Genomic DNA, 21,774 nt, shown 5'->3' on the forward strand with positions numbered 1-21,774 from the left:
GGAAAATACAGAATGTATAGTTCAGTAATGTTCTGTTTACTGAAGAATAAGTATGAAGATCTCTGCATATTCTGCATGTCGATATTTGGTTTCCAGGATGATGTGTGCATTTGTGGCATTTGAAGGTGTCTTCTGTAATTGCTGCAACACCCACAGTCTTAGCATTGGTTTTAGTGAATTTCTCATAAATAAATTGAGTACTTTATTTGTAGGGGATGAATTTACAACGACGATTTATTTCTTCAAACTGGGCATTTGCATCCTGTACTCACTAGAAGGCTGATAGTTTTTTTTATTTGTTTTTAACACCTTTGGAAACAGAAGTGCCATGTGGAAACTTGATTAGCTTACCATAGGGAGCTTGAGATTTTACATCCTAAGTCACTGAATCATGTGAAAATGCAACTAGAAGGGACTTCAAGAAATCATCTGTTTCGTCCCTTTACAGAATCATGTTCATTTTTTGACGTTTTTACATTCTTTTCTTAAAGATTTCTAGTGATGAAAAGTCCACATTTTTAATAGGTCACTGGTATATCGTCTCTGAAGACTTTGAAGACTCTATTTTAGTAGAATGCCAGTGCCTCAGAAAGCAGCAATAAAAGGTTTGTTTTAAGCTTTCTTTGCAGGACATGAATTTGTGGAAGGGAATTACCAATATTCTGCTCAAATTTGCAGTCAAGAGATTCTGCTTGACATTGCTGAGAGCCAGGGTGGGCCTTTTGATTATCATGGTGAAAGGCCTAAGTGCCATCTAATTGCAGTTTGTAGATACTAGATATACTTTAATATTAATAGTCTGGGGACTCAAAGCCTTTCTAAAAAATTTCCCCCAAGGCACTGGTGCTATCTTAAACACAGATTTGTCAGCATTTCACATGTTGACTACTGCTTCTGACAAACAGATTTAATTGGAGTCAGAATCCCAGACTGAACAATATAATCATGCAACTGCCACCAAATGAGATGAGGAGACCAAATGATGTATAGGTTAGCCAAATAGCTCACATTTCTGAAAGACAATGTGATTTTATCTGAAATAGGTATCCAACTTGACACTTGAGAAGAAGCTTTTTCAAGTATCTCTGTATAATTCACTAGTGTTTTAGTCCAGCTAGTTAATACATACATTACAGGTTACAGTGAATAAATCTGAAAATGCATTTAATGTAATTAGTCTGGTACATCATTCCTGTACTCCAGTAGCAGCATGTTGCTAATGATACGACAAAGGAGTTCACAAACATTAATGGCAACGTCTATTAAAGCCCTGTTCTGGTTTTCAGTACTATATCTCACAAAAGCACTTCACATTTGTTCTGAGTACTAAAATAACGCCTCACTTAAGTCTGAAATTGAGCAAAAAATTAAAATGGTGAGATGTTATACATTAGATCCACTATCCATATTGCTCATGTGTTTGGTGTGCAGAGTACCTCTTTTTTAACAACAGAGTTCAGAGTTTTCCTAGTGGATATGTCAAACAAAATAGACTCAGATTCAATGTCACTGCTTTCCTAGCCACCTTGGCAAAGCCATACTGTGCATTTGCAAGTGGGTAAGTACAGACTTAGCACTGATTCAGTTGGCCCTTGCAATTTGTTCAATATATGTGTCCTAATTTTTTAGAAGTTCTGCCTATGCCTCAGTGCAGAAGGAAGCCTTACCGGTCAGGTGTTGGTGTGGTATTCCTTTAGAACTTGCCTTATTTCAAAGACAAGCTTCATTTGAGGATCTGGCATGTAAAATAGTTAGGTCCTCTCAGCTTTGTCCGTACACAGAAGAGGAGTTCCCTAAACACATGTAAGGCTGTTAGATCACTCAGTGCTGGAGCCAGCGCCTGCAAAGTGGGATCTCAAAGCTACGTGCCTTCAGTTGCAACCATCTTTTCTTCTAGTTGCTGCTAATAAGGAGATGAGAGATGCGGTCCCCTTAATGCTTTTATTGTATTTGCCTTCCTTCAGTACCTTCTTAGATCCCCTCCTGTCATGATACCCGACTTAGAAACAGCTTTGAGTAGAGGGAGTCAACATGATCTGTCAGTAATTTAATCTAAAATCATCAAGATATACCATGACTAGTTTGCTCTTTCACCATATTCCTCCACGCTCATCCTTTCTTTGAGTGTTACTTTTTCCCTTTTTAGAAGATCTTTAAAGCACATATACTGTCTTCCTGTGTTTTAAATTATACATTACAAGTGCACTCTTAATTCTTTCTAGAACAGTCAGTTGCTCCCCCAGTGTTGATTAGCAAAGGTATTGCCACCAGAGTATGTTTGTTGAGCAGTGATACGTACACGACTGAGGAATTTGGTCAAATACAAGCCATGGCATCATCTAAAAGTGAAGGCTTACGTGGTATGTGCACTGAGAGTGTGCAGACGCTGAGGGTGCAGGTCCTGGGTCTCTGCTGTTTCTAACAAGCATTCATCTCCTGCACAGAATTTTAATAGGCTTAAATGACCTTCGATCGTGCAAATCTGTGAGCTCTTCTCTGTGGTAATTCACAATTGTTGCGTTGAGAGACTAACATTGTATTGGAGAAGTACACAGCTGTGTAGTACTAGGGAGGAAGGTGTTTTTTTCCCTTGCTGAAAAGCAGATTACACATTTCTTTTTTTTTTTTTGTAGTAGCTTTTCTACCTCTCACTACCTATGGTTCAATCTCCTCCTCAGACTGCTACCCCAACAGGACATTGATTCAGACCCATCTAGGCAAATTATAAGAGAAACAGGCAAATTGGGACACATTTCTCCCCATTCCAGCCAACGTCATGGCCAACATGACATGACCGTAATTTCTTTATTTGGAGGGCAGCTGGGGAGACAAACAGAAGGAAGAGCTTAACAGCACAATGTAGCATCCATGTAACTTTGATATTCAGGCAGTACGTCCAGGCTGTACCCTTCAGTGACAGCAAGGTCTTTTTGTATCCGCCCCCCGCTGCCAATCTGACACAAAAGTCTCTCCCTCTGGAAGTGACAAAAGGGTAATATTGCTGGCTGTGTTCCCTTTAGTCACTGAGCAGCAGGAAATAAATTGTTTCTCCTTCCTGTAATGCAGTTCAGGTCATTATTTGTGCCTCCGCACTGTGTACTGGGACCAGAAATAAAGCTCGTCTCAGGTGCGTCAGAAAGGCTGTTGGTGAATGGGGCAATGGCAAAGGGCTGCGTGGAGGGATGCTGATTTGCGCTGCACGTGCTATGGCACACACTGGTTGTGCTGTTGCACAGCAGCTTTCACTGGCAGAGGGTGCACAAGGACGTAGGAGTGCAAAAGATGCTACTGATTTTTTTTTCTTGTTTTGTAACCTGCATTTAGTCTCCAGATCCCTTTTAAGAGGCAATTTGGGAGAAATTTGTGGCATGTTATTTAAGGCGGTTTTAGAAAATATGGCTAGTGCGTATCTAGAAGAATCAGAAGAATGAGGAAAGCAATGAGGAGGAAGCATCTAGAAATGAATCTAATGGATGACAAAAGTAGTGTGATATTCACTGGAGCGGGAAAGTAAAACATGGCCTGGAAATTAAAGCTCATGTAAGTGTACTTAGAATGAATGACTGCTGGTGCTGTTTATTCTGACACCTGAGAATATATACTTTGTGGGGGTCATTAATGGTCTTTGCAGAAAGGTCATTGCAACACCAGCAGCACCCCAGAGCTAGGGAATAAGATAAAGGTTTTATTGACTGAGACACGGTGAATTGCCTGCCCTGCCACAGTTGTCTGCGGTGCCTCATTCTTGGGCACCCCTGCACCCCACCCTGCCACATGGATAGGTAAGGCTGTGATGTCTGATCAGACACAAACGATGTTTCAAATACCAGAGGAAAGGCAAAATACAAGCTTCTGTTGTTACCGGAAAGGACAAAGGGATTCCCTTCGTGTCATAGATGTCATATTTTGATGCCACGGATGTGTTGCTAAAGAAAATGTGTGGCCAAATGGGAAAGATCTGAGCTGACCCTGACTGAGCTGGTACAGAGTACAGCCCATGCAGCGACGCTAATTGGCACCCCAAAGGCAGGAAATTGATGATACCATGGTGCTGGCTACCAGACTAATTTGCTAATGCCAGTGCAGCAGTTCAGGACTAATTTGTTCAGCATTTGGGGATTTTTACACTACACAGTACTCAGAAGGGAAATATGCTCAGTGATGTTCATTTCAAAATGTCTATTTGACAGCCTGAACTAGATAAATTATTTCTGGGTGCAACCACCCAAACAAGCATGAACATTAAATAAAGATGAACAGGAACCTTTTCAAGAACATGCATTTTCTACCAGAAAATGCTAAGTTGGCAAAAGTGGTACAATTTGAAGACAAGTAATTTTTTTAAAGAAGTTCAAAAGAGGAGCTCCAGAACACTCATTAGTGATATTTTATGATAGCAAAACGTTAAGTGCAAGGGTTCCCTTTCCAGATTTTCTCCAACTTTCTGTTGAATAGTGAATATGTGGATGGAATACAAAATAAACATCAATTTTCAGGACTTTCCAGAGAGACTGGTTACTCCTCTGGTCTAATAGTAAACCTGATAACAATGACTCTAAAAACTGTTTGTAAATGATTAACAAACATACTGATAGTATAGTAAATATACTGCAGAATGCATCACTTTAAGAAAATAGCCACACACCTACTTCTTTAAATTCTTAGGAATTGATAAACTGCAGTGCATCTGTAGAAAGCAGGTGATGAGTCAGATCTGAACTTGGCAAGATAAATAAGCATCCTGCACTTAATCGCAGTGGCGTCTGTGTACTTTGAATATTTCATTAAATCCATCCTTGGTTGAATAGTGACATGCTTGGAGTAAAAAATGTAGTCACCTTCTTAACATGTGCTTATCTCTGTAACGTTTTGTACTGCCCATAAACGTGATCCTTGGTGCCGAGATGTGTCTGGGTGAAAGACTTCACAAAAACTTCCCTTTTCTGAAAGTAGCCTTCACTGAGAGAGAAGCTAAGGCTGCTGCAGAACTTTTTGGCCATTGTTTTTCAGAGCAGGCTAAGTGTTGGCCATGAATTGATGGATGAGTCTTTTTTGAATCCTCTGTAGAAATGCATTCGACGTAGTTTAACACCTTTTGTAACTTGAGACCTTTCCTTGCTTCCATTTCTGCAGCTTCTCTAGCTATTCATTAAATGGCTGGCGCATAGAGGCAAAGTTAAGATGTTTCTTGAGCTGAAAATGACAGAAAAATATTAGAAAATGCAGGAGCCTTTATACCTAGAGTAGTCTAATAGATGGATTTTCCTGTCAGAAGCTTACAGAAGATTACCGTAGCTGAGGTAAATGTATTTTACGTTTTACTGAACCTGATGTATTTTACCTTTTAGTGGTGGTAAAATAAAATCAGAATCAAAAGAGGGGATACCCAGATTTTCATACATCAAGAGGGTGTTAGAGAAATTGGCAGGTATCTCGCTTGAAAGTTTATTTTGAGAATAATCAGATGAGAAAAACTTTACATACCACCAGAATTATGGCTATTTGTCTAAATCACAGGCCTCCGGATATCTTAGATACTATTAACAACCATGAAGTGTTGAACATCAGGTTGTGTTCTGAAACCTTGCTAGTTTTTAAGGAGAGGCAAAAAACACACCAAAACCAAATGAAGATTTTGTTGAAGTTAAAAAGCATTAATGCACAGAATTTTTGGTTTGGGCAAGGGAGAAGTTTTGTCCTGACTCAGTATGAATAAATTTTTCTCTCACTTTCTCCCTGTAGCAAGCATGAACTGGAAAATCAGTTTTTACTAGAATTCTTTTTTCCCCCATCCCGGCAAGCTGAAGAAGCAGCTGTCAGGTGTATAAAAATTGATGCCTGATGAAGAGCTTCTCTTTGCCCAGAGGTTTGACTGCATTAGAGGTTCTGCACTGTCCGACAGCCACAAAAAGCTGACACAGAGATTTCAGTTCTGATACTGCATTGTATTTGTGGGAATCCATGGATCCTTCTATGACATAAGAAAGCAGACACAAATCCTAGATGTATTGGCCAATCCTGGATTTTGAGTCCATTTGGGTGGCACATTTCCATCTGAAGTAGCTGGTCACTTCTGTATGTTTCGTGACATGCTGGTGGTGGTTGCTTGTTTGCTTGTTTCTCACCTTGCAATGCACATGAGTTTGACCTAGATATAACAATCTCTCCTATTAGTTTGTTTATGTAGGATATATACTCTTCCACAAAATTGATTCTCCCCCTTCTTAGAAGAGCGGAGTACACTGAAGACAGCGATATGTGAGCTGTGAGTATTTTATTGTGGAAGCCACATTTATTCTGAAACTGTTTTTCCGTCTAGGCTGTTGGCTGTGATTATGAGATAAATTCCAATGCAACTGAAGACCAGTGTGGAGTTTGCCTGGGAGACGGCTCTGCTTGTCGTACAGTGAAGATGACGTTTAATCAAAGTGAAGGATTTGGTAAAATGGGTCCTTTTTTAAACTCTTCAGTTGCGGAAGTAATTTCTCTACATAAAAAGGATTAAGTGCTTCTCATTGCAAACTGAGTGATTGATCTGCGTAGGAAATTGTAAATGGATGTTTCACAGTGAATCATGCTTCTGCCAGAAAAGATCTGTGGTCTGTGCTTTTTAAGTTCACCTTATCTAATAAAAATTATGTCAGAGACCAACAGACCCTGCACAAGTTACTCAGGAATAATAAAACCAAAAACAGCAAGTGCATTTAAAAAAACGAATGTAATTTACCATCTTGGAAAATCTGGACCAAATCTCTGAACAGTGTAAAGCACCAAGAAAATCCTGGAGCGATTGTTTTGGGGATTCATTTCTGAGTGTCTTCAATCTGATACCATTGGTTCTGGTGACCATGTGCCACCTCTTGTCCATGCAGAACTTCGCACTTCTGGTTGCTCTAGAATTTTCTGCAGGATGCCTACAGCTTGAAAGGGGAGAAGAGTAACTCCCTGCAGGGTTAAGGTGGTCTGAACGAGCCCTTCAAGGACCGAGCCTTTCTTCACTGAGGGCAGTGAGACATTCAGGCTTTAAGTTGCCTTGTGTGGGACGAATGGGAGCCAGAGAGTCTAGAACAGGGAGTGGGAGACTAAAACTTAATGAGAACCACAGCAGTGAGCTGGACATGGAAGAGACAGCCAGGATGAGCTTTGAATGGGAAACCATGCCAGGAGGGAGAGAGGTGAGAAGATGGGGCACTGAGGAGTGTGCCGAGAGGGAGGTCTGCGGCTGAAGAAAGAGGCTGGTGCGGCGATGAGAAGTCTCAAGAGCAATAATTGGTACCGTGCTAGTGAGGAGGGAGAAACTGCCATGAAGCATGGCTTTAACTGGCTTTTGGCTTTGTGAGTTTTTTAAATAGAGTAACTCTGTTGTGCACAAATATGATTCATGCTAATAACTTAGAACTGGTTTGATACATTTTTTCAAAGTTGGGGGGAAAAGCACTTTTCATATTTCAGGGTTTTTTCTGTACTGTGTACTTGGATTTGCTTTCCTCCCCTCTGGATCCCACAGGTGAACTGTGAAGATGCCTGCAATCATGCAGCAGTGCTGGTTGTGTACGTGCGTGAGACTTACAAAGCCAAATTTAGAGCTCCCTCTCCTCCAATGCTACAGTAGTCCTCCAGCCTCTGATCTTTTGCTTCTGCTACTCTAAACTTCACTCTGCCTTTGACTGTGTATGGATTTTCCAAGGCTGCAGATGATGTGAAGTTTATTTTCAAATAACAGTTTTACTAAAAAAGTCCAGTACTGTAACGCGCAGGAGGATAAGTGCCTCTTATCCTCTTATTCTGTTTAAATTCATTTTGTGTTTCATCTTCACTTAGTTTTTCCTTTCCCGAAGATTCAATAAGCTTCATTGACAGATAATTCAGAGGGATACTCAGTGTTAAGTAAAATTACTTCATCGCTTTTCTTAGATTCAGTAAAAAATGCATTGATTCTGCAGATTCTTTCCCTTCTACAGACGTTGACTCCATTGCAGACAAACTAAGGAAAAGTGTCAGGAAAGGCAGAGGTTGGTGAGCTCCTCAGCTTTTAAGACAACGTGTGGGTCTCGCTGGTGTTCACAGGTGTTAAACTGAGAATAGGAAAGTGGTTTTGTTCACAATATTTGGCTTCTTGTTGTCTCTGACGGGTGCTGTGGTATTCTGTCTTGCAGTACAGATTTATGGCAGAGTGGCTACCGAACAGTTTATGTAAACACAAAGACTTCAGGCTCATAAATTATGTATAGGTAACAAAACTGGACCAAAACTTGCTGGCAGGAAGATTTCAGGAGTTTTTTCTATGATTAATGGCACAGAGAAACATAAAATCAAAGCTACTATATTTTGATTTAAAGCTTTATTCAGAACCTCAGTGCAGCAGGGCCTTTCTTGGGTCTGGTGTTGCAGCAACGTGTATTCTGTCTGCAAGTTGACTAAGTTGCCAGGTCAGATTAATGAAACACTAGGAAAGAGTTTTAACAATTCAACCTTTCACTGCAGTGATCGGTTTTACCTGAAGTCTTACTGCCTCATGTTCAGAAAGGAAAGTTTTAAAATCTGTATTATTACTTAGATTTTCTTTAAAATTCTTTGTCTTTCTTGTGGATGCAAAATGGGAGTAGCGGTCCAGGGGCTCCCAATACAGTTGCAGGAATGGCAGCATCATCTGTGTAATGGATTCAGTTGGAGTTTCATGATGGAAAACAAATAAGACGTCTGATGTGCGCACATGGTCTCAGCTGTTGACATGAATATGAGCGAGTACTTGGGTCTGCTCCTTGTTAGCAAGTACCTGGTCTGCACCTCTCATTTTCAGGAGATTCACTGGAAAGTCATTTAAGTTCCGTCAGATGAACTCTTATGGCAGAGAGCTTGCAACATGAGCAGGGCATTGAAAAACAAGGTCTAGGCCTGGACAAAGAAGTCACAAGCTCTCCCTTTTTTAAGGTAGAAGAGCCTGCTTTTATTTTGAGGTGGAGTATTTAAAAGTGGAAATCCCTGTTCTTATTCATGTTGTTGATGACTGCAAAGGAATATGATGTTTGCAGGTTGTGCAGACTCATTTGGGAGGAGAATAAATTGTGCTGCTGGATGAGAAGTGCTGGGGTAGGAGAAAGAGTGTGGCAAGTGAAGGGAGAGTGGGATAAGTGGGTAACAAAAAAGGAGAATGAACTTGTAAGGGGCAGACAAAGGGATCTGCTTGGGAAGGAGTGGCTAGGAAGCAAGTGGTGGTCAGAAGGATGGGTAATTGTCCTGTCTTCACCCTTTTGTGTTGTAGGGGGAAATGAATTTTCCAACTTTCAGTAGCAAGGGGAAAATGCATTTAAATTTATGAAAAATAGGAAATGAGGGATTGTACAGTAGGGGTGGAGGTGTTTTATTCTGCCAGTCAGAAGGAAAGTTTAGGTGTATGTCACTCCTGTGAAGGGCTGAATTTTAGCAAGGTGATGGGCAAACAAGGAAACTGGCTGTACTCACCTGAACCTGGAGGTTTAGCCTGGTCCAGTTATCTGCTGACCAGCTTAGTTGGGACTGAATGGCCATGGTCTCTCTGCTACCCCTGTTTCCTTTCCATGCAGCCAAAGTGCAGACAGAGATGTGGTACGTGCTGGGACCTAGCCCTGACATGGAAACTGCACACAGCCATGATGCAAGTACTGGTCTGAGAGACTGGAAGGTCTCCTGGATCATCACCTGGGAGACTGTCTCTGGACTATAATTTTTTTCCCATTATCATCACACGCTGCAGTGCTCCCTCTATTCCATGGGAAGGCTGTGTGCAACCATACCTTGACTTGCAAACCCAATATGCCACTGGGAACCTGTGCAGTTTTCCACATAATATTCTTCTGGTAGTGCCTAGAGCCTGGATTAGAGAAAAACTGTGCCTCAGGAATGTGTATTTTTAAGAGAGAGCAGCTCGCAGATACAACCAACTGGAGAGCAGGATGAGAGCTGTTGTGATAAGGAGAAATAGCCAAATCTGATTATCATCTGATCTGCAATACTGTGCTAACCACCTGAGTGAAATTACTCCTCTCTCACAGCAATGGGAAAAGAGAAACAAGCTCTTCAGTCCTGGTAGAGCTGTGCCTACAACAAGGGTTGCATGAATTATTCACATTGTACTCTCGTCCATGTAAGGAGCATATAGATTTAATTTTAATTAAAAAGGGAAAGATTAATAGCATCTGAGAGTTGCCATTTCACGGGTGTGTGGTAGCACCCGCAATATGGATGCTCCGGGATTTAATGAGCCCAGCATCTAGGTTAGGTAGCTGACATTTTGACTGTTATTGAATCTCAGATCTCTAGATCCTTATCAGATGAAACTATATAACCAGGAACAACTATATAAACACCATCCGCATCATTTTTAAACAAAAATTTATTATGTTGAGTGACAAACTCAAAAGCTTGCTGCTGATTAGCTTTGCTTTCAAAAGCAGATAACATCCATTGGGGATTAGCATGAGGTTGTGGGAAATCAGGAGGTAGTTTAGCTAGTAAAAAAAGAGAGGGCCGGGGAGAAAGAAGCGTGGTACATTGACCAAATGGCAACGCCTATCACCAGACAGTTGCAATAAATTTAAAATCAGGTTTATGAGCAACAGCAGGTGATTCAGACAAAAATAATTATGCAAAACCTTGAGAGGATACAAATTTTTATCTTAAAACAGAAAGAAAATTATGTTTTGCTTTTCTTATAATTTGTGTTTTGAATAAATGTTATTCTAATTACATCTGAAAAAAAAACTACTGGAAAAGGGCACCAACATTGCAAAGCCAAGCTGTCAGGACGTGACACAATTAAGATTTTCCACGCTGTGTTAATTTGGCCCATTTGTGAGTATGCCTCCTGATCAAGTCTTTAGTTACACAATCCCACACTGTGTTCATAACACGTCTCCTCTGCATTGAATGAATAGAACGTTTGGGAGAATCATTAGACCTTGGTTACTTGTAATAGACCTAGAGCGCTGGTTTCCTATAATAGAAATTATTCAGTAATCCTCCAGTTTTATTATTCCCTTCACTTATTAAAGACTGAAAAGTTTGGATTTCCGCATTCAGTCTAGTAAACTAGCAAAGGTGACATCCAGAAAACTCTCCCTTTTGAACATTAATTATTAATGGGGAAAAAAGATATATAATTATGTATTATTAATATAATTAGCAGGGGCCTGAAGTAGACTGATCCTTTTTTGTACCATAACCAACTTATGACATTAGAACCAATACTGAGAGCAGCAAAGAAAATTCAGATGTTAAAGACTCTGGGGCACTTATTTATGACAGCAGGTTGTTGTACAGCATATAAGTACTTCTGGTAGGTGGAGAGCATTGGTACTGAAGATCACTTAATGTGCCCAGTGTGGTTTCTCTCACTCATGTGAGTGAGTAATCAAAGCTGATAAGCTTGTTCCACAAGAAGGGTGAATGGGATGAGAGTCTCAGAATTTAATTCATGACCTCAGCGGTGTGTGATGAGAACTGGGGAACCACATATGTTCCAATCTTGAAGTAAACCATCACAAACTGCAGCTCACACTCCAGGGCACCATCCCTGTCATCCGTCCAATTTTTAAAGCCCAGCCAGGAGCAATAGCAAGGAAGCTGTCTGAGTTTGTGTTCTAATTTTCTATGTGAACTTCCTATTTTTACAGTTCAGTAGCAATAGCAGGTCCCTGTAAGGTGGGAAGCACAGAGCCTGATGTCTTGTATTGCGTGTGGTGCAAACAAAATTCTGTAATAGGTGTTCTGGGTTCATTCTTAACACGCATACCAAAAATCTCTTTTTGCAGATAACTCTGTATATGAAGAGCTGTTGGACTTCCTTGTGAAAATCAGTAGTTTATAAAAATGTGTTCAACTTATCATAGTAAATTAGAAGCATTTCAATAATATTCAGTTTTTCGTAGCCAGCCTATCTATGGGAAACAGCCATGGAGAAGTTAAATGACTTAAGAGAAGGTACATGGAATTATGTATATACCTGTATGTTGGTGACAGATGAAAACATTCATTGCAAATTGAAAAAACCTTTCCCACAATAGACTGTTAACTTGCTGGGACTCCCTGGTCTTTCTCCAGATTACTCACATTGCAGTATGCCACAGCCCTTGGGTATGATTATGGAGATGTTGAGGCTCATCTGTGGAGCAGATTTCCCCTGGTGCAGCTCCATATCCCTTCTAAATGCCACTGTTATTGCCCAAACACAGGGCATATTCGTATTTCCCAACCGATCCTGGAAAACCTGGCTTGGAAAGTCGCACTGTTAACTAACCGAAATACAAGCTCTGTGATAGCACATTTGTGTGTATCTTCAAGCAAAGCTGATATTTTAATAATCTCATACATAAGTAAAATGCAATGAAATTTTTTTTTCTTCACCACTATGTACCTTTCTTTTCTCTTAGGGTACGTTGATATTGGGCTAATTCCAAAAGGTGCGAGGGGAATCAAAGTTATGGAAGTTGCAGAAGCAGGAAATTTCCTTGCAGTGCGAAGCAAAGACCCAGAAAAATATTACCTGAACGGAGGCTTTATCATCCAGTGGAACGGTGAATACAAAGTGGCAGGCACGATATTTCAGTATGACAGAACAGGGGATCTAGAAAATCTGACTGCTCCAGGACCCACCAATGAATCAATATGGATTCAGGTAAATAGGAGATCGCTAGCAGAACCTGTTGGGTTTGAATGGCAGCAGAATGTGCTGGGCCTTTGAAACTAAGTCTGGAAAAATACTTATATTTGTACATAGATCACTCTATTAGCATGCTGCCTTACAAAAAAAAATCAGTTGATTTTTTTGGAGAGAAATAAACACCTTGTGTGAGGGGGTTGTTCATCCTGCTTAAAAACAGATGTCCAGTGTCATAGTCTGATGATTACTAAAGGCTGGTATTATCCAGTACTGACACTATGACAGGGATCCTGACACCTGTATTTGGTCAGGCCTTTGCCCAAACTTCCCTGTCTCTTGTGCCACCTTAGACCAACGCGTGGCTGTGATGTGAAACGGAGCCAGATGAAAAGTAACTATTCATCACAAAAAGGGAGCTGATGTCAGGCTGTGAACAAGCAGTGAGAGCTAGGGAAGGCTGACAGCAGTGACTGCTCACACTGAGCAAGAAAACGTAGCATTAGATTGATGGATTAATAGCTTGTGGTAGGTGAAATGGATCCGTTTAGCATCCACTGAGGTTGCTCCCTTTCTTTTATGTTATTTATGTTACTTTAACAGCTTCTGTTAAGTCTGCAAAAATAGTTCTAAATTGCCCCTTTGTTCTCTGAATGTATGTTTCCTGGCTTGTTTGCCTGTGTATGCAGCATGCAATTAAAAAAAGTATTAAAGGTGTGAGCTTTTTTATTAGTATTAAAAAGTATAAAAATATAAAAAGTATAAAAAAAGTATTAAAGGTGGGAGCTGCTTTCACACTTTGAAAGTCTGGTGAAGAGGCACATATAGGTGCTCAGTCTTTACTGTCAGTAACAAGGTCAAGGACACAATTAGGTGAAATAGTAGAAGTTTTGTTGCTGAAGTCTTATCTCTTGATGATGTTTTTCTTTTCTCCCTCTCATCAGCCAAATACTAAGTTTCTTTAGTGGCTCTTCTCAATTGGAATTTTATTTCTTACTCCAGAAATACTGAAAAATAATACTAAAGCAGTGTCTGAATAAAGTCTGTAATTTTCTGATCTGCTGGTTGTTTTGTAACATCTGTTTCAGAAGGGTAGGGAAATTATAATTTATAACGGTGATAGGCAATGGCTCTTAATCAGCAGCACATTTGGCAGTGCCTTGGATGGACTTTGCATTATCTTTTCTTACAGTGAATAGGATACCGATTATGCTGACCCGCTTACTCCCACCTGTGCTTCCAGAAGTGCATGGCAAACAGCTGTGTCTTAGAAAGATACACGTATGCCACTGTTAACGCACAAATGGAAGTTTTGCCAGTCTGCTTTTCTGAAGTGGTAGTAGGCTCCAAAATGTGCTACTTTAAACCTTGTTGATTTTTCTGTTCTCACACTTTGAAAGCTTTGGCCCAGTAGGTTATTAAAATCATAAGTAATTAAATAAACCACACTCATTGTCCAGCTACTTTTTCAAGAAACTAACCCTGGAGTCAAGTATGAATATACCATACGTAAAGAAGAAAGTCATGAGAATGAGATTGGAGAGCCAGAGTATTTTTGGCAGTATGGAGACTGGACAGCCTGCAGTGTTACCTGTGGAAAAGGTAATTCTTCACTTCCTTTTTCTATTACTGTTCTTCTGCGCTACTGGCAAATCTCATCCTTCAGTTATCCAGACAGTGTTCTCAAAGAGGTACGGTTCTTTAATCTGCATTTGTCAGGAAATCAAATCACACGGTTACAGTTATGTATTTTGACTTTAAAATAAAATGCTATTAAATCACTTAAGGCAACTAGGTTTCTCTAGCTCATGCCCTAAAATTCTCAACCTCTGTGAACCAAAATGAAAAACTACAGTTTTCTTTTCCTCTAATTTGTTGTCAATATTGTTCACAATAACCCTGCTTCCCAGCAATACTCATAAAAGTCTTACTCTTGTTTCCCTACCAACTCTTTCCAGTATGTTCGCTACAAAAAATATTATTTCTGCCCTGCCTCGATAAGCAACAGTGCTTTTTGTGCATCTCTCAATAGTTACTTTATTTAAATCAGTCTTGAGAACTTCTATGTCTTTGCCACTCTCAGCACAATGGCTTGGGAGCAGCTGCAGTTATATTGTAGTTCTGTGCAGCATATTAAACCAGACAAGCAGAATGACGACCCTGAAGGAGGATCTAACAACAGGTCTAGAAGTTTACCTTTGGTAACACACAGAAAAAGCTAGTGGGAAAACTTTCTTTAAAGTAGTTAACAGATCAATGAGATGAAGTTAATGCTCTCAGTAAACCAACAATAATGATAAAAAGACTGAAGGTTTCTTCACAAAAGTAAAGGTTTTTATCCATCCTTTGTGGGAATAATTTTTAAAATATGATAAAAATGTTGTGTGTGAAAGGAAGTCTGCACTTAGGGGGAAGAGATTGCAGCCTTCCCATGTGAATCAGTTCCTGTGTTTCACTGGACAGAAGTCCTGGCGATAGGACACAAACCTTGTTCTTTGACCACTTGTGTGAAAACTGTACAGAGCAGTAGAAGATCAACGTTAACGCCACTGGACAAGCAACATGAAATAAGCCTTTTCTCTTTCTAATGCTAGGGTATTTTTTATGTTTTTTGATAATTATTGCTTTAACTACTTTCCAGAAGGGAAGGAAAAGACAAACAAATGTAACAAATCCAATTGGGAGTCTAGAAGCAGTGGTGATCACAGGAGTAAAATTTTTTTCATCTTTCCTGTCAGGGAAGACACTAAAATAGTGCATTTTCTGTGGTTTGAACAAAAGGCATTGTATAACCTTAATTTTAGAAGATTAAAAGAAGAATTTTTCAATAGTATGAATTACCCCATCCCAATAATATTCCTATATTATATTAAAAAAAGAAATATATATATATATAATGGACATGTTATAGACATGTTTCTACATCCATCCATATATATATATATATGTATATATGTTTGTGCAAATATTTGTGTGGTTTGTTTTTTTTGACAAGAGTTTCTCAGCACAAGGCACCATGTGCTTTCTGGTTAGCAAACCTCAAAGCGTTATCTTTAAATAGTACCCAAAACAAGTGTTTTGCTTAATTGCATGCTGTATGTTTTAGTTCTGATACCTGGTTGTGAATAGTGTTTAATGTAACAATTGGCATGATGACAGAAAGGGGGGCAAGGGGGAAGTGTTATGAGGCTGTTTATTATGTTGTTTTGGGGTTTTTTACATCAGCTGCACTTTTCCCAGAACTGTTTCTCAGTAAGTAAATTATAACCCTGTGTACTACCTCCTGGCTAAAGAACTGTGTGACTTCGCTTTGATTTCTAACTGCCACATGGATTACTTAAATAGAGGACTGCAGGATATGGGGTTTTTTTCAGGTTTTATTTAATAAGTGGCTTCCCCTGTTTACTGTCTTTGGGCTCTTAATAAATATTTCTTGAGCTCATTGGCTTTTTCTTTGCATAAGTAGAAATTATGTTTCGGGCCATATTGTGGATTTACTGCCGTGAGTTTGCAGGGGGACCAAGAGGTGCATCACAGTTCAAAAAGGGCACAGAAACCTTCCCAGTTCCCTCCATTCCTTCCTGGGCAGGAGAAAAGAAATGAATAGACCCTTTGCTCTCCTTCCTCTGAGATACACACATCTATAAAAACAGCCGAACAGGTTTAAAGGAGGATGTAATCAGGGCATTGTTGCTTATCCCTGCCCCAAAAAGGGAAACCCTGCCACAGAGCTTCAATACATCATTTGAGGCAGGGGAGCTCTGATACTACAGTCTGTCTGCAGTCTTCTGCAGGTACGGGATGCTTAATCTGGTTGTGCTCTGGTTGTCTGAATGTTGTCCAGCTGTGCTGTTGTTACACCAGCTTGGCATTGCACCTGAGCTAGCTGGCCCTCCTGAGCACCACGCCGGTGCAGTAATATAGCAGGTTTGTGCCCGGATGATCAGAACAGAAACACATCAGCAGAAATACCTGGAGCTTTACTGCATAAGAAAAAAAAGACATAGCAGAAGGGAAGGTGTATTTGGAAAATGTTAGCTCTCCATCATTATGGAAATTTGGAAACTCTAAAGTATTGCTACATTTATCAGGGAATATGGGAATGGTAGTGATTGTTGACCTAGAATCAGAAAGCCTCACACATTCATGTGTTATTGTGGTTTGATCCCCCTGAGTTCAGTTCAGGACCAGGAGGGAAAATAAAGGCAGAACTGAATGTCCCCAGTGTTGCTGGATTAAGCAACAGCCTTCTCTTGTTTCCGCAGCCTTCTCATCATTCATTGGCTTTGAATGATGAGATGATTTTATCTGGATGTACACTCTGCTTAGATTAAGAATTCCTTGCTGTGGGCAGCAACAGACCTGTTGTGCCCAATCTCAGGAGCTGAAGTGGTTTGAAAGGTTTGTAAGATTAAGCACACTGAAGTAGGCAAGATCATCTTCTGCTATCAGTGTGCTGCATGGGAAGTCTTACTGTAGACAAGCCTCCAGTGGGGGTCAAGGAGATAAGAAAAGTTGCATTGAGTTAGACTAAAGGTCTAAAATAACTTTCCAGGAATTTTTAAGTTATCAATTGGTAAATAAGAAACCAATAGTAGTTTTTCAGGATAAAAGGGAGGGCCAAGAAAGATGAACTATTGAACCAACGTTGATGGCCACAGCCAGGAGGAGAAATTGATCCTTACCTGGAATTTTGTTGTCTTGGCAAACATGGACCTGCCTAAAGATTCAGCACAGGGCTTCTCATCACAACTGGTCAATAAGGTAGCAGTAAATCCAAGGGCGATTTGGCCTTTTGTAGCCTCAGAGATCAGGACAATGCAAACATATGCTTTCTGGAGCCAAGAGAGAGAAGCTGAGTTAGGCAGTGACAAATGGGGCTACAGGCACAGGAATGGGCTGATGCAGGAAAACGTTGTCTGTCCTAGGGAAAAAATATGGGTTTATCCCTATGATACAGCTCCTTCTCCAAGGCAGACATACCTGGAAGAAATCCCAATGATGAATAATGTCTTGTAGCGTGAAGCTGTCCCTTCTCAGAATTAACCCAGGGCAGCTCCCTAAAGGTATTTTCCAAAAGATTCATGGCCTCCAGGTAGCACCACGCTGTGCCCTAACCCATATCCTTCCCCAGCTCCATTACAGCTGAGAAAGACAAGATGCAAACGTGCTCATGTTTTCCTTCATTTCTTTCATGTGCCCCTGTGTTTTGTAGTCTTGAAGAGTGGGTCTGGCCAGTCTACAGTAACACCATTTAACAGGGAAAAAAATATTGTGTGAAAAATCATAGAATCATTTCGGTTGGGAAAGACCTTTAACATCATCAAGTCCAACCATTAACCTAACACTGCCAAGTCCAACACTAAACCGTGTCTACATGGTTTAGTCTACCTGTCTACATAAGCACTATGTCTACACATCTTTTAAGTACCTCCAGGGTATTTTCTGTAGCAAACACACGTAATACTGCATGCAGGGAAAAGAACACACTGCAACACCTGATAGCCATTAGGAATGTAGAAAGTAGTTCAGTAATTACATTGCAATCCATTTCATAGCAAGGAAATGCTGAAGGGCATAGTTTATAGTAAAAATCATAAGCCTTGCTCTGTCCTCACCGCAGGGCAGTTTGACTCCCTGCCTGCCGTTGGCTTTATGCAGAAAGAAATTGCTTTGCAGTCAGGATGTGTGGAAACTGGACGGTGTCCTCCAAACTGCTGCACCCTCTGGCCAAGAGCTCATCTCTCCAGAGCCTGTTGTCAAGACAGCATGTGAAGCCGTTAAGCTTTTTTATAGGAAGACTAAGTTGTTTTTTTTCGCTGAGGTTTTTCTTCTAGACCAACTACCCATTATTTTTTCTTTAAATAATGGTCAATTAGGAATTACAAGTATAAATCCTTCGTCCTTGTCTGAAGGCTTTAATCACGTTTCTTAGAACTAGCTTTGGGTGGCATTGAACCTAACAAGAAGGCAAGTGCAACACAGCTGCAACTAAGGGAGAATATTAGGCAACTTCAACAATTTACTTCTCTATAGATAACATCAGTAATTGGCAATTTTTCAAAGCTTTGCAAAAGGACTTAACAGTAAGATTTGTTTGGGTGTTAATTGTTGTGTGCCCTCTAAATCTTTCACAACTGTTTTCAGGGCTACTTTGCAAAATTACCTCCAGGTGTTCCTGAACTGAAATATAGTGCTAAACTTGTAGCACTGATTTTAGAAAACAAAGGTAACTCTATTTTCCTTTGCTATTATGGGTCCGTGTTTTATAACACCAAGAATGCAAAGATTGTGTACATGTGCATGCACCGCATATAATTTATTGAGTGAATAATACCAAAATGAACTCCTTGATGAGTATCTGATTTGATGCACAACTGTGACAATTACATGTTCAAATTAGATTTACAATCTAATGTAAATGTTCTTTTGAATACACATTTTGTATATTTGCATCTGGTCCTTCATTTCTGTTGTTCTCAGCCTAATTTTGCCCCAAATGAGGACCATTCAGCCAACAGATTTCAAAAACCTTCCAAACCCAAATGTTTTTAAACTGACACCTTTTTTTGCAATCTAAGTGAGAAATCAGGAGCCAAGTGGGGTAACCTCCCATCTAAAAGGTCCTGCAGTAGGGGTGAGGTGGCACAGAGAGGAAGAAGCAATCTCTCAGCAGATTTGGTGAAATTAAGACCATTTTTTGATCTGGCTGTTGTCATTCTTGGTTTCTCTTTTTTTTTTTTCCCCCCAGAAATATTTGTAGGGTTTTTTTCACAGAGCTGAGATGGTACACTTCTGCCTAAAGAAACATGGGTGTGGGAAGGGCTGCTTCAGCTAACGTTATGTTTTTACTTGCAAGTGAGTCAGTGTGAGGGAGATGGTGAAGTGATGGTGGTGATGCCTACAGTGCAGTGAGTGCTGAGGTGAGCAGAACGGAATGGGATGTTCCCACTCCAGAGGAAAAAGCAAGATCTTTGCAGTGGGATTATGACCAGAGAGACCATGTCCTGAAGAATACGGCCAGCATCTTTGTGGGTGCAAAACAGTTGTCAGGACGGACTAGTTAATGCTGAGGTCAGAGAGAAGTAAAAGAGGTGAAGGGAGAAAAACAGCTACCCTCTCAGATTTAGGTTTCCAGTTTTAGTGAGCTTTTAAGTATATTTAGAATTTTTAATCTGTGTCATAAATAAGATATTACATATTTAAATTATGCAACTGTGTAAATGTTTGGTAGGGCAAGGTCAGTGTGAGGTGACTAGTTTTCTACTTTTGCAATATTTTCTGTTCAACTTGTTCAAGCTGAAAAAACAGCTGTGTTTCATTTTGTCATTATATGTATGCCGACATATATATGTGTCTATCAATATATGCATATAGGATTCCTTCCAACTTTGGAACTGAACTATACACAGTCATGATGAAAAATCTGTGCATTTATGGTTTCTATAAGTATATACATCCAGCACAGAACTTTCCAGATATTGAAACTGCAGTGGGACTTCACATAACTTCCATAATAAAAATTGTTTGTGTGAATAAATTAGTTTATTGGTGCCAGCGATCAGCAAGTATTTTATAAGAATGTACAGCCCCGAAGCAAAACTTTTGCAAAGGTTTGTAGTGGTTTTGAAGTGAATTACAGCAGCTGAAATGACAACAAAAAATTTATCAAGGCAAAAGACTTCTCTTATTTGCACTCGCAACAGCAACATATCATGATTTTGAAAGGGACAGAAACATATTTCTGTGAACTGCTTTGTTTAAAAACTAGCAGGAAGGTAGCTAACTATTCCAGTTACATTTTTCATAGTATAAAAGAGAGCCCTGCTCCGTGGGTGTCCTGCAGTGAGCCAAAGACCTTTCTGCTGCTCCAAGCCCCCTAGGGACAGGGGAGAGCCACATCCAGCCGCGCTGCGGAGTCCTGCGGCTCCTTCCACATCACATACCCTGGAGTGTGAATGCCTCGGCGAAGAGTATTAATGGGAGCACAGGGCTGCAGTCCCTTAATCCTCCCTTCCAGGTGCAACTAATCCTTGTTCTAGTAAGTCGGCTTTCAGGTATGACTGGAGGAGACTCAGTCATCACAGCCTGTGCTGTTGTTGGAAATTGTCCTATATGTCTCAGTTGCCAGTCTTGAAGTACCCTAAAATCTATAGCATTTCCTCACAGTGTTACAGACCTGATGCCTTGAAGTGCAAGAAAAATGAGGTACAGGTTTCCATCTGCTTCTATGGAATCACTCGAATATGCCTAGGAAGTTTTTAATTTCCCTGTGTTGCGGAGGCCTTTTTCAGTAATACTGGAGTACAGCCTCCCCTTCACACTCGCAGTCCATGCCTAGTTCTTCCAACAAAGGCTACCTCTGCTGCTAGCTTTGGATTTCCCCATATTAGAGTTGGTATTCTGGTTTTTCTGTATTTATTTTTATAAGTAGATAGTTAAATTTTGGAAAGGGAAAGAAATTTCAATGCTGTGAAATTACTTAAAGCAAGATAACCATAATGCTAGCATGAAATTTTAGGAAATATGTTTTAATTGCCGTATATGGGGACATTGCTGTGTAGAGGAACATAAGTATGTGTCGTAAAGAGCAATATTTTCATATTTCCCAAGTATCTATGGACCTGTAATCTGCAGATTACTGTTCTTATCTTCCAGATAGTTTCCCTCACTAGTTATTAGGAGGTGTGAGGCAAGGAAAAACGTGATTCCTAAATATTCTGCAAAATAGCCTAACACTTATCCCTGACACCATAGTAACAGCACTGTTCGGCTCTTTGCTTCCCTGGAGGAAGATAAAAGTCACAGAGATACAGTGACCTACCATCTGCGTATTAATTGCTGTGAATTAATAACAGCGCAATTAATTTAACTGGAGTTAATAAACAAGGTTTCTTCAGTCTTGGGACTTGTTTGGGCCTAATGCGACTATTTTAATACCTCTGTATCGGTCTAGCTACAACCTTTCAAACTGTTATATTGCAATACTTTTTTATACTGTGTTTGCAGCACAGGACTGACCTCAAATTATTGCTAAACTGTGTGGAATGCAGGGCCCTGGAAACTGATTTTCTTTAGATTCACAGTAGGGTAATGCAGTATTTTGGTTGTAAGTGGAACTGTTGTGAAAGAACCCAAAT

The 21,774-nt window shown here is 40.1% G+C and overlaps 1 protein-coding gene across 2 annotated transcripts in view; it reads left to right on the forward strand.

Moving 5' to 3' along the window:
- The window catches only part of ADAMTS12 (ADAM metallopeptidase with thrombospondin type 1 motif 12), a 167,817-nt gene that overhangs the window by 112,143 nt on the left and 33,900 nt on the right, over positions 1 to 21,774 (forward strand). For both annotated transcript variants that reach the window (XM_063320596.1, XM_063320597.1), the window contains exons 14-16: positions 6,320 to 6,440; positions 12,408 to 12,652; positions 14,095 to 14,236. In XM_063320596.1, the coding sequence (XP_063176666.1) occupies positions 6,320 to 6,440; positions 12,408 to 12,652; positions 14,095 to 14,236 (508 nt within the window). The remainder of the gene's footprint in view (positions 1 to 6,319; positions 6,441 to 12,407; positions 12,653 to 14,094; positions 14,237 to 21,774) is intronic.

This window comes from Chroicocephalus ridibundus, chromosome Z, assembly GCF_963924245.1.
Source record: "Chroicocephalus ridibundus chromosome Z, bChrRid1.1, whole genome shotgun sequence".
NCBI lineage: Eukaryota > Metazoa > Chordata > Aves > Charadriiformes > Laridae > Chroicocephalus > Chroicocephalus ridibundus.